This window comes from Chiloscyllium punctatum, chromosome 7, assembly GCF_047496795.1.
Source record: "Chiloscyllium punctatum isolate Juve2018m chromosome 7, sChiPun1.3, whole genome shotgun sequence".
NCBI classification, from domain to species: Eukaryota; Metazoa; Chordata; class Chondrichthyes; order Orectolobiformes; family Hemiscylliidae; genus Chiloscyllium; species Chiloscyllium punctatum.
This window is the reverse complement of record NC_092745.1, coordinates 110,709,909-110,723,431: the sequence shown is the minus strand read 5'-3', so window position 1 is coordinate 110,723,431 and position 13,523 is coordinate 110,709,909. Positions and strand designations below refer to the sequence as shown.

The 13,523-nt window shown below is 42.4% G+C and overlaps 1 protein-coding gene across 1 annotated transcript in view; it reads right to left on the bottom strand.

Moving 5' to 3' along the window:
* Positions 1–2,211, bottom strand: part of LOC140480044 (dihydropyrimidine dehydrogenase [NADP(+)]-like) — a 731,044-nt gene extending 728,833 nt beyond the window's left edge. The window contains exon 1 of the mRNA XM_072574601.1: positions 1,870–2,211. Within this exon, the coding sequence (XP_072430702.1) occupies positions 1,870–1,908 (39 nt within the window). The 5' untranslated portion in view covers positions 1,909–2,211. The remainder of the gene's footprint in view (positions 1–1,869) is intronic.
* Positions 2,212–13,523: the final 11,312 nt, after the last annotated feature.

The following is a 13,523-nucleotide window of genomic DNA, read 5'->3' as shown; positions in this document are numbered from 1 at the left end:
CCAATCCGAGTTCCCCCTCAGGCTCCAGTTCCCTCTGCCAATCTGTCTTACACCGCCCAAACAGACCTGAACCTCTGAAGATGAAGCCACGAAGTCAGCCCCAGTGCTATTCTCACTAGCATGAGAGTGTGGAAATTATCTGGAGCTGACTACTTTTGAGGTTCTGATTTTTAACCTCCTTCTTAGCTCTCTGAAACCTGATTTCAGGATGATATTGCTAAAGGATGGCAACAGATACGAAATAACATGAGAATAAGTATATCTCCTTGACAGTAGGGGATTCTTGTGACTCAACAGTAGTGTCCCTACCTCTAAAGGAAGGCAGCCAGTATTCAAGTCTCACCTGCACCAGAGGGGTATCATAACATAGCTGAACAGGTTCATTAAAAATGTCTAAATCTTTAAGGGAGTCTAAAAGTAACAATGAAAAACACAATATCAACACAGCACGACACTGGATAGCCAAATAAAGGTGGCATTAAGACTCAAGGATTGCAATGATATGTCCACACCCAGTGTGCTTTAAACAAGAGAGTGGTGGAGAAACCGAGGAAGGTTTGAAGCTGACTGTCCAGGGACTTCTTTTATTGGAGCATGAGAGGTTGGTGGGCGATCTTATAAAGATTGATAAAATCATGAGGGGCATAGGTAAGGTGAATAGTAAAGGTCTTTTCCTTCCAGAGGGCTGTTCAAAACTAGGGGGCATAATTTTAAGGTGAGAGGAGAAAAATTTAAAAGGGACCTAAGGGGCAACATTTTCCACACAGAGGGTGTTTTTATGTGGAATGAAGGAAGTAGTAGAATCAGGTACAGTTACAACATTCAAAAGACATTTGGATAAGTACATGAATAGGAAAAGTTTAGAGGGATATGGGCCAAATGCAGGCAAGTGGGACGAGTTTAGTTTGGAGACATGGTCGACATGGACTAGATGGACCAAAGGGTCTGTTTCTGTGCTGTATGCCTGTCTGGCAGCATCTCTCTTCTTTAAAATGCTAAGTTTAACTCTATATTTCTCTCTTCTGATGCTGTGTTTCTGCAGTACACTATGTTTTTCTTCTGTGTTTCCAGCATTCACAGTTCTTTATGTTTATTCTAGGTGTGGATGGGAGGCTTGTTTTACATAGAAGGAGCATGGACAGCTCACTCCAGGGTTCAGGTATGGCCATAACAGAGTGTATGCAAGCATCAAAGTCAGCAGCCCATTCACACTCATATAGAAATATATTATTATGAAGAGTCAATTAACATAGTTTTGGGAGTGGGAATTCCCACTGTTAAAGATCTGTTTTTAAAAAGTGGTAGAGTTTGGGGAAGGGAGCACTTTCATTGGAGGGTCTTGTGCGTGTTCCACTTCCCAAACTCATACTCCGCTCCCAATGAGTTCTTGAAACACGCTGTGGCGATGTTGGTGTTGGACTGGGGTGGACAAAGTCAGAAATCACACGACACCGGGTTATAGTCCAACACGTTTATTTGACAAAGTTAAACATCACACAACAAATATAACCTGGTGTTATGTGATTATTTACTTTGTCCACCCCAGGCCAGCACTGGCTCCTCCACATGTCGTGTTCCTGGCACACATCACCTCCCCGAGCAGCACCAGATACTTGGAGCAAATTCGGCCCCAGTTCCCAACATCGAGACTCCACCCTTCCTCGTCAGGAGGACGTTAGCTTCAAGAAAGCAACAGATCTGATATTATTCGGTCAGATGGAAACATCTGCCTGATTGTCACCGATTCGTACGTAGTTGCATAAATCAAAGTGGACCCTTCACTGTTACAAACACTGCACGCAAGATGAAACAACAACAAAAAAAAATACGTGATGGCGAGCGATTCCTGATGTAGGGGAGCACTGTTACCTCAATATCTGGGAGATCAACGCTCAGCATTCGAGACATTGCGATGATCCGGGATTTAAAACTTGCAGAAAAGTTCCTCTTCGCCAAAACAACAAGAGCTCCTGATCCCGTAACTGTCACTGGGCCCTAACTAACACATTTGTAATCCACTGATACTGTGACGAACTGTCCTGGTCTAAAGTACATTCACATTAAACAGGTTTTAGTGTGGAACGAAAAGACTAAGTTAGTCCGGGTTCAGTTCCTGGAGGCAGTCGGAGAGGGCACGAGATTACTAGGGAACAGCGGACGGATATATCAGGATTCGGAAACTTTTTAACCTTCAGGCTGAGTGGTGTTCAGTTCCGGTAGGCAGTCTGAAACGTCACGGGGGAGCAGTGGAATCTGTTCAGATATTTGTGTGTACAGATTAAATTACAAGTGTTTTCTTTCGTGTTTCATTTGCCAGCGGTCCATTTGGGAATTTAGGATAGTGGGAATGAAGGTTAGGGCAGTTTACTGTTCCTCCTACAGAATGTGGGAGATGAGGGTCACCTTGTATGTCCCTGCTGACTTCATTTGTGGGAATTGTACCCAAGTACAGATCCTCCATGTGAGAAACAAAGCCCACTCACTTCAATAATTTCAGTCCGAGACAAGATCTGAATCAGTAGTGTCATTTATTTTACACTTGCAAGTGGGTGTGATGTCCAGTGTCTATAAGGCAGAGGACATACACACCCCAAATTCAATTCATACACAACATTTATATAATTTGATTTCTTTTGTTTTACATTGCTCCTCCCCTGCTTACATCTTCCACTTCCCTAAGACCGGCCCCCATTACCCCTGTTTATCTCTTGCCTTATCCGGCCTTGTCTGTGACAAAATGCTTATTTCTGGCCTCACAAGGCTGTTTGACCTCATCCCACTGTAGGTCATTGTTAGGCATATTCTTTCTTCATCATTATCTACCCCTTCCATCTGTGCCTTTCCCGAGGATGTTCTAATCCCTATGACCCTTTTAATTGGGGTTTGTTCCTCTGTCTCTGTAAAAGTGGGAAACAGATGTTTATACCTACTGTTTTTACAGGCGTATCTAGCATCCCCTCACAACATCTTATCTACTTGCCCGTAATGTCTACCATTGTTTTGCAGTTACATTTCATTCTGACATATAATTTTAGCTAATACAAAAACAATTATATATTTCCTCCACACTGTTTCCATTCTTGTTTACTCAGCTCTTGGCTAAAACAATTACACATTGGTGTGAGTTCATCTTACTTTGTAAAATGGAATTGCAGAATTGCAGAAGTAAAATTAATTTACCTATATCCCACACTCCAGAACCGTTAGAGAACTGGAGCTGGATGAACTTCAGATCAATTGGGAGGCAGAGGAGGTTATTGAAAGGAGTTACAGGGAGGTAGTTACTCCACAGCCACATGAAGAAGGTAGATGGGTTATTGTCAGGGGTAGGAAAGGGAACCAGCAGGCAGTGCTGGGATCTCCTGTGGTGGTTCCTCTCAACAACAAGTATACCATTATAGATACTTTTGGAGAAACGACTTACCTGGGTAAGCCATGGGGCACAGGTCTCTGATGCAGAGTCTGTCCCTTTTGCTCAGAAGGGAACGGGAAAGCGGAGCAGAGCTTTAGTCACTGGGGACTTCATAGTTAGTGGGAAAGATAGGAGGTTCTGTGGGAATGAGAGAGACTCGTGATTGGTGTGTTGCCTCCTGGATGCCAGGATTCATGATGTTTCTTATCGTATTTTTGGAAACCTTGAGGGAGAGGGGGAGCAGCCCCAAGTTGTGGTCCACATTGGCACCAACGACATAGATTCCCACCTTTCTTCCTAACTAAGGCAGAAATTCAGGAAGCTAGGGTGAAAGTTTAGTGCTAGAACAACAGAGTTGTTATCCCTGGTTTGTTGCTCGTGCCATGTATGAGGGAAGCAAGGAACAGGGAGAGTGCAGAGCTGAACATATGGCTGCAGGGATGGTACAGGAGGGAGGTTTTGGACTCTTGGATAATTAGAGCTCTTTCTGGGGAAGGTAAGACCTCTACATTGGAGTTCCAGTGTACAGGAGGTTGAGGGTAGTGAGATCAGGGATAGGTTTACAAGGTCAACAGAGGGCACTGGCAATCAGGATGTTTATTTGAAATGTGTGTACATCAATGCCAGGAGCATTCGGAATAAGGTGGATGAACTTGCAGCATGGGTTAGTACCTGGAATTTTAATGTTGTGGCTGTTTCAGAGACATGGCTGGAGGATGGACAGGAGTATTTGTTGCAGATTCCAGGATTTAGATATTTCAGTAAGAACAGAGAAGATGGTGAGGGGGGGGCTGGTATTTTTAATCAAGGGTAGTATTACAGCAACTGAGATAACATTTGGTGACTCATCCACTGAGGTAGTTTGAGCTGAGGTTAGAAGTAGGAAAGAAGAGGCCACCCTTTCAATAGTTTTGTATAGGCCTCAGAAAGGATAGCAAAGATGATTCTTGACAGGAGCGAGAGTAACAGGGTAGTTATTATGCAGGACTTTAACTTCCCCAATATTGACTGGGAACACTATAGTTCAAGTAGTTTAGATGGATCAGTTTTTATTAAATGTGTCCAGGAAGGTTTTCTGACACAGTCTGTAGACAGGCCAACAAGGGGCGATGCCATATTGGATTTAGTACTGGGGAATGAACCAGGCCAGGTGTTAGATTTGGAGGTAGGCGAGCACTTTGGCGATAGTGACCACAATTCGGTTATGTTTACAATAGCAATGGGCAGGGATAGGTATAAACTGCAGGGAAAGAGGTATAACTGGGGGAAAGGCAATTATGATGTGATGAGGCAAGATTTAAGATGTATAGGATGGGGAAGGAAACTGCAGGGTATGGACACAGCTGAAATGTGGAGCTTATTCAAAGAACAGCTACTGCGGGTCCTTGATAAGTATATACCTATCACGCAAGGAGGTGGTTGTTGAGAGAGGGAGCCATGGTTTACAAAAGAAATTGAAGCTCTTGTCAAGTGGAAGAAGGAGGCTTATGTGAGGATGAGGTGTGACGGCTCAGTTAGGGGGCTTGAGAATTATAAGTTAGCCAGAAAAGATCTAAAGAGAGGGTTAAGAAGAGCCAGGAGGGGACATGAGAACCTGTTGGTGAATGGGATCATAGAAAATCCTAAGGTCTTCTATAGGGATATCAGGAATAAAAGGATGGCTAGATTAAGATTAGGACCAATCAAAGATAGTAGTGGGAAGTTGTGTGTGGAATCTGAGGACATGGGGATGCGCTTAATGAATACTTTGTCAGTATTCACATTGCCCTTTTCCAATGTTAGTGAGAATACGGAGATACAGCTACTAGATTAGATGGGATTGCAGTTGACAATGAGGAGGTTTTAGCAACTTTGGAAGATATGGGAGTGCAGGTCCGTTGTACCCTGAAGGTTGCTGCATAGGTGGATAAAATGGTCAAGATGGCATGTGGTATGCTTGCCTTCATCGGACGGGGTATTGAGTATAAGAGCTGGCAGGTCATGTTAAAATTATACAAGACTTTGTTTTGCCACATTTAGAATACTGTGTACAGTTCTGGTCGCCACATAACCAAAAGGATGTGGACGCTTTGGAGAGGGTGCAGAGAAGGTTTGCGAGGATGTTGCCTAGTATGAAAGATGCTAGCTTTGAAGAGAGGTTGAGTAGGTTAGGTTTGTTTTCATTAGGAAAAAGGAGATTGAGGGGGGTCCTGATTGAGGTTTACAAAATCATGAAGGGTATAGACAGGGTAGATAGAGATAAGCTTTTTCCCAGAATGAGGGATTCAATAACGAGAGGTCACACTTTCAAGGTGAGAGGTGAAAAGTTTAAGGGGGATACATGCAGCAAGTACTTTACCACAGAGGGTGGTGGTTGTCTGGAATGCGTTGCCAGCAGAGGTGGTAGAGGCAGGCACGGTAGATTAATGTGTCTGGACAGATGCATGAGTAGGTGGGGAGCAGAGGGATATAGATGCTTAGGAATTGGGCAACAGGTTTAGACAGTAGATTTGGATCTGCTCAGGCTTGGAGGACCGAAGGGCCTATTGCTGGTCTGTAAATTTTCTTTGATCTTTGTTCTTATCTGAAAATAGATAGGACCCCTGGGCCAGATGGGATTTATCCTTGGATTCTCTGGGAAGACAGTGAGGAGGTTGCAGAGATTTGATCAGGAGTAGTGCCAGAAGACTGGAGGATAGCAAATGTTGTTCCCTTGTTCAAGAAGGGGAGTAGAAACAACCCTGGTAATTATAGGCCTGTGAGCCTTCTTTCGGTTGTGGGTAAGGTGTTGGAAAAGGTTATAAGAGATAGGATTTATAATCACCTGGAAAGGAATAATTTGATTAGAGATTGTCAATACGGTTTTGTGAAGGCAAGTCGTGCCTAATTAACCTTATTGAGTTCATTGAGAAGGTGACAAAACAGGTGGATGAAGGTAAAGTGTTTGATGTGGTGTATATGGACTTCAGTAAGGTGTTTAATAAGGTTCCACACGGTAGGCTATTGCACAAAATACAGAGTTTCGGGATTGAAGGTGATTTAGCGAATTGGATCAGAAATTGGCTAGCTGAAAGAAGACAGAGGGTGGTGGTTGATGGGAAATATTTATCCCGGAGCTCAGTTACTCGTGGTGTACCGCAAGGATCTGTTTTGGGGCCACTGCTGTTTGTCATTTTTGTAAATGACCTGGATGTGGGTGTAGAAGGATGGGTTAGTATATTTGCAGATGACACTAAGGAAGGCAGAGTTGTGGATTTTGCCAAAGGATGTTGTGGGTTACAGAGGGACATAGATAAGATGCAGAGCTGGGCGAAGAAGTTGCAAATGGAGTTTAATGTGGAAAGGTGTGAGGTTGTTCACTTTGGAAGAAATAACAGGAAAGCAGAGTACTGGGCTAATGGTAAAATTCTTGGCAGTGAAGATGAACAGAGATCTCAGTGTCCAGGTGCATAAATCCCTGAAAGTTGCCACCCAGGATGATAGGGTTGTTAAGAAGGCATATGGTGTGTTGACGTTTATTGGTAGGGGGATTGAGTTTCAGAGTCACGAGATCATGCTTCAGCTGTACAAGACACTGGTATGGCCACACCTGGAGTATTGTGTGCAGTTTTGGTCATCGCATTATAGGAAGAATGTGCAAGCTTTGGAAAGGGTTGAGAGGAGATTTACGAGGATGTTGCCTGGTATGAAAGGAAGGTCTTACAAGGAAAGGCTGAGGGAACTGAGACTGTTTTCATTGGAGAGAAGAAGATTGAAAGGTGACTTAAGTGAGACGTATAAGATAACCAGAGGGTTAGATAGGGTGGACAGTGAGAGCCTTTTTCCTGAGATGGTGAAGGCTAACACGATGGGACATACCTTTGAATTGAGGGGTGATAGATTTAGGACAGACATCAGGGGTTGTTTCTTTACTCAGATTAGTAGAGGCGTGGAACACACTGCCTGCAACAATAGTAGACTCACCGACGTTAAGGGCATTTAAATGGGCATTGGACGTACATATGGATAATAGTGGAACAGTGTAGATTAGATGGGCATCATATTAATTTCACAGGTTGGCGCAACATCAAGGGCCAAAGGGTCTGTACTGTGCTGTAATGTTCCAAGTTCGAATATGACAAATGTTTGTTTTATTTTAAAGAAAACAAATAACAAATCAGATAGACAGCAACATGATTTTATTTGAATATTTATAAGTTTTACCATCGAGATATCATGTACGAGCAGTTAGCACAAATAACAGCATTAAGCTTAACACGGTCATTTTCACTGAATGTGTTTATTTAGATTGACCTAGAATTGCAGTGTGCATTGAAGATACAAATATCATCATACACATCAGCATATTTATGGATTCAGAATTTAATATTCCTTGAACTCATGGCTACAGGGATGGTGCAGGAGGAAGATTTTTGGATTCCTGGATAATTGGAGCTCTTTCTGGGGTAGGTAGGACCTCTACAAACAGAATGGTCTTCACCTGAACCAGAGGGGTATTAATATCCTGGGAGGGAAATTTGCTTATGCTCCTCAGGTGGGTTTAGATTAATTCAGAAGGGGGATGGGAACCAAAATTGCAGCTGGAGTATACGGGATGATGAGAGTAGTGAAGTCAGAACTAAGATTTCAAGATCGCAAGAATGCACCGGCAGGCAAGAAGTTGGTTTGAAGTGGTTGAACTTGCAGTATGGGTTGGTACCTGGGATTTCAATATTTCAGAGACATGGGTAGAGCAAGGACAGGAATGGTTATTGCAAGTTCTGGGATTTAGATGTTTCAGTAAGAACAGAGAAAATGGTAAAAGGGAGGGATGTGGCAGTATTAGTCAAGGACAGGATTAACGGTTACAGAAAGGATGTGTGAGGACTCCTCTACTGAAGTAGTATGAATTGAGATTAGAAACAGGAACGGAAAGGTTACAGTGTTGGGAGTTTTCTATAGGCCTCCAAGTAGTTCCAGGTATGTAGAGGATAGGATAGCAAAGATGATTCTCAATAAGAGCGAGAGTGATGGGTAGTTGTTATGGGGGTCCTTAACTTTCCAAATATCGATTGGGAATACGACAGTTCAAGTACTTTAGATAGGTCAATTTTTGTGCAGGAAGATTTCCTGACACAGTATGTGAACAGGCCAACAAGTGGCGGGGGGGAGGGGAGGGTAGGGGGGAGGGGGAGGCGAGGCCACTTTGGATTTGGTACTGGGGAATGACCCTGGCCAGCTGTTAGAGTGAGGTAGGTGAGCACTTTGGTGCTAGTGACCACAATTCAGTTAGGTTGACTTTAGGGGATAGGTATATACTGCAGGGCAAGAGTTATAGCTGGGGGTAAGGCAATTACAATGCAATTAGGCAAGGTTTAGGATGCATAGGGTGGGGAAGGAAAATGCAGGGGATGGGCACATTGAAATGCGGAGCTTATTAAAGGACCAGCTACTGTGGGTCCTTGATAAGTAGGTACCAGTCAGGCAAGGAAGAAGTTCTCAAGCACGGGAGCTGTGGTTTTCTAAGGAAGTTGAATCTTTTCTCAAGAGAAAGAAGAAGGCTTATGTTAGAATGAGATGTGATGGCTCAGTTAGGGCACTTGAGAGTTGCTAGTTAGCCAGGAAAGAATTAAAGGTAGAGCTAAGAAGAGCCAGGAGGGGACATGAGAAGTCATTGGCAGATAGGATCAAGGAAAACCCTAAGGCTTTCTCTAGCAATATCAGGAATCAAAGAATGACTTAGAGTAAAAATACGGCTAATCAAGCATAGTAGTGGGAAGTTGTGCGTGGAGTCAGAGGAGATAGTGGAAGTGCTAAATGAATTCCTTTTGTTAGTATTCACACTAGAAAAAGACAATGTGGTCGAGGAGAATACTGAAATACGGGCTACTAGACTTAATGGGATTAAGGTGCATAAGGAGGAGGTACTAGCAATTCTGGAAAGTGTAAAAATAGATAAATCCCCTGGGCCAGATGGGATTTATCCTTGGATTCTCAGGGAAGCCAGGGAGGAGATTACTGAGCCTTTGGCTTTGATCTTTATGTCGTCATTGTTTACAGGAATTGTGCCAGAAGACTGGAGGATAGCAAATATTGTTCCCTTGTTCAAGATGGGGAGTAGAGACAACCATGGTAGTTATATACCTGTGAGCCTTACTTTGATTGTGGGTAAAGTGTTGGAAAAGGTTATAAGATATAGGATTTATAATAATCTTGATAGGAATAAGTTAGATTAGAGATAGTCAACACAGTTTTGTGAAGAGTAGGTCTTGCCTCACAAACCTTATTGAGTTCTTTTGAGAAGGTGACCAAACAAGTGGATGAGGGAACAGTGGTTGATGTGCTATATAAGGATTTCAATAAGGCATCTGATATGGTTCCCCACAGTAGCTATTGCAGGACAGGCCCTTCAGCCTCGATATTGCACCAACCTATGGAACCAATCTGAAGCCCATCCAACCTACACTATTCAATTTTCGTCCATATGTCTATCCAATGACCATTTAAATGCCCTTAAAGTTGGCGAGTCTACTAAAGTTGCAGGCGGTGCATTCCATGCCCCTACTACTGAGCTATTGAACAAATGGGGGCATGGGATTGAAGGTGATTTAGCGGTTTGGATCAGAAATTGGCTAGCTGAAAGAAGACAGAGGGTGGTGGTTGATGGGAAATATTCATCCTGGAGTTCAGTTACTAGTGGGATACCACAAGGATTTGTTTTGGTCCACAATTGTTTGTCATTTATATAAATGACCTGGATAAGGGCATAGAAGGAGGGGTTAGTAAATTTGTGGATGACACTAAGGTCAGTAGAGTTGTCGATAGTGACGGAGAATGTTGTAGGTTACAGAGGGGCATAGATAAGCTGCAGAGCTGGGCTGAGAAATGGAGTTTAATGTGGAAAAGTGTGAGGTGATTCAGTTTGGATGGAGTAACAGGAATGCAGAGTAATGGACTAATGGTAACTTTCTTGGTAGTGTTGATGAGCAAGAGACCTCTGTGTCCAGGTATATAGGTCTTTGAAAGTTGCCACCCAGGTTGATAAGGTTGTGAACTGAATTGAATTGAATTTATTGTCATGTATGCCAAGGCACAGTGAAAAGCTTTGTCTTACAAGCGGTAAAGGCAGATCACATAGTTAAATAGCATAGATAAGTAAATAATTGGGAAACAGCAGCAAAATAAAAACACAGGTACAGGTGAAGAAGGCATATGATGTGTTACTTTTATTGGTCAAGGGACTGAGTTTTGGAACCATGAGATCAAGCTGCAGCTGCACAAAACTTTAGTGCGGCCACATTTGGACTATTGTATACAGTTCTGCTCACCACTTTATAGGAAGAATGTGGAAGCTTTGGAAACATTTCAGAGGAGATTTACTAGGATGTTGCCTGGTATGGAGGCAAGGTCTTATGAGGAACGGCTGAGGGACTTGAAGCTGTTTTCATTAGAGAGAAGAAGGTTGAGAGGTGACTTAATTGAGACATATAAGATAATCAGAGGGTTAGATAGGGTGGACAGTGAAAACGTTTTTCCTCAGATGGCGATGGCTAGCATGATGGGACATAGCTTTAAATTGTGGGGTGATAGATATAGGACAGATGTCAGAAGTAGGTTCTTGACTCAGTAGTAAAATTTAGTAGACTCGCCAACTTTAAGGGCACTTAAATGGTCATTGGATAGACATATGGACGAAAATGGAATAGTGTAGGTTAGATGGACTTCAGATTGGTTCCATAGATCGGTGCAATATCGAGGCTGAAGGGCCTGGCCTGTGCTGGAATGTTCTATGTCCTTAAGACAATCCCAACATATCCGATAACTAGATCTACTGTTATGCCAAAAGTCCCTGGCAATGTTGTCTTTATTTGTTGCTCCTATTCTTTAATTCACTAACATACAATTAGTTTCCTCATTTTTGTGTGAATATATTCTTGGATTTAGTGGTTCGTCTCCTTTTTTCCTTCTGTGTTTATCTAAAGAAATATACCAGCAAATAGGAACATCGGAATAAAAGTAGACCATCCAGCCCTTCAAACCTGTTCCACCATTCAATGCGATCATAGCTTAACTATCTGCCTGCCTTTTGCCAATATTTCTTCAATACCTTTGCTTAACCAAAATTCATCGCGGATTTAAAAATTAACAACTGAACCAGGAGCCACTACTGATGGTGAAAGAGAGTTTCAAACATTTACCTCTCTTAGTGTATAAAAGTGCTTTCTAAGAGAACAGAACGATCTGGCATGATGTCTCAGCCTATGGCCCCTGTTTATGGTGGAAAGAGATTATCTTTACCTATCCTGTCATTTGCTGTTTAAGTTTTGAAAACTTTGATCATATCATCCCTTAACGATCTAAATTCTAGAGAAAACAGACCTAATTTGTGTAGAAGCAGAAATTGCTGGAGAAACATTGCAGGCCTGGCTGTACCTGTGGGGAGAAAATAGTTTACATTTAGAGTTCTGTGACTCTTCATCAGAACGTATTCATTCTGATGAAGCAAGGTGTCTTGAAATCTGGAGAAGAATGGTCCACTCGGTGTGTTTATATGGGCAAAACAGTCATCATGTTCTCTCCAAATGACCATCTGTGCATGAAATCCAATAGAGACAGGCTTTCACCCTGCTGTAAACAACTTCAAACCAAGCTTCAGGAGCAGAATCCTCACTTCTTCTGCTGGAAAATGTGAATCCCACAGACATAACATTCAGTAAATTTAGCCATTCCATTCTCCATTTATTTTTTGAGCGTGTTTTGGATGTCTTGCTGTATGAAAATAGTGGGATCAGCTGATTTTTCCTCTTCTGCACTTCCAGAATGTTCTGTCTTCATTTCAAGCCTCACGCTTTCCCGTTCACTTTTTAAAAATATATAATTAAGATTTTTTTCCTTAAAAGCACATGAGGGGAATGATCTTTTAAGTTCCTATAATCAGGAGTTTCCAAGTCAACCTCACAAGTGTTGCAATTTTTTAGCCCATTTCCTTCTCTGAACTTCGTTTTCACTACAAAAGTGAAGTTTACTTCCATTCATGTTTGAGGGATACAGGCTTTTAAATTGTCTTTCTCTGCTGAGTTAATGAATCTGAATTCAGATCTCCAGTAAAAGTAATGCTGCAGTTTTACAAAACCCTGGTCAGGCACCATATGAAGTATAGTGAGCAGAGCTGGGCACCATACGGTAGGAAGGACTCATTGTACTCCCCAAGACCAAATATGTTTACAAAATTGATACCTGGACTTCAAAGCTTAACTTATGAGGAAAGATTATGGAAATTCAGATAAAATAAAACAAAAACTATGGATGCTGGAGATCTAAACCAAAAAAAATTGATAAGGTGTAACATCCAAAATTGGCAGGAAGAGAACCTAAACAGTTTCCTCAGGTGGTCAGCTTAAGTTTCCATTTTAGTCAGGTCTTTGAAAAGAATGAAAACATACCAGCACATAGGCAACAACTATTAATCACTTCAGTATGCATTAAGATGTACCTCCCACGGCCCCAGGATTCTGACGATCACATTTGGAATTCAGCAAATGACAGAAACTTGCTCAAAATATTGTTCAATATACTCATAGGTTCACAGCAATGGCAAGTAATTCATGTTCCTTTTTGAAAATCGGTCATGGGACATGGGTGTCACTGGATGTGTCAGTATTTATTGGTTGTCCTTAGTCTCCTTTGAGAAAGTGGTGGTCGTGAGCTGCAGTCCATGAGTTGTAGGTAGACCCAAAATTTTCTTAGCGTAGAGAATTCCAGGATTTTGACCTAGCAACTGAAGGAAAAATGATATTTCCAAGTTACAATGGCAAGTAGCTTGAAGGGAAATGTGCAAATGTTCCCATGCCCTTGTACTTCTAGATGGTAGCAGTCATGGGTTTGGAATGTGGTCTCCAAGGATCTTTGAATTTCTTCAGTGCAACCAGTAGATACTACTGCTGAGGGTTGGTGGTAGATTCATTTTAGATTAGATTCCCTACAGTGTGGAAACATGCCCTTTGGCCCAGCAAGTCCACACCAACCCTCTAAAGAGCAACCCACCCAGACCCATTCCCCTACATTCACCCCGAACTAATGCACCTAACACTATGGGCAATTTAGCATGGCCAATTCACCAGAATGGCACATCTTTGGACTTTGGGAGGAAACC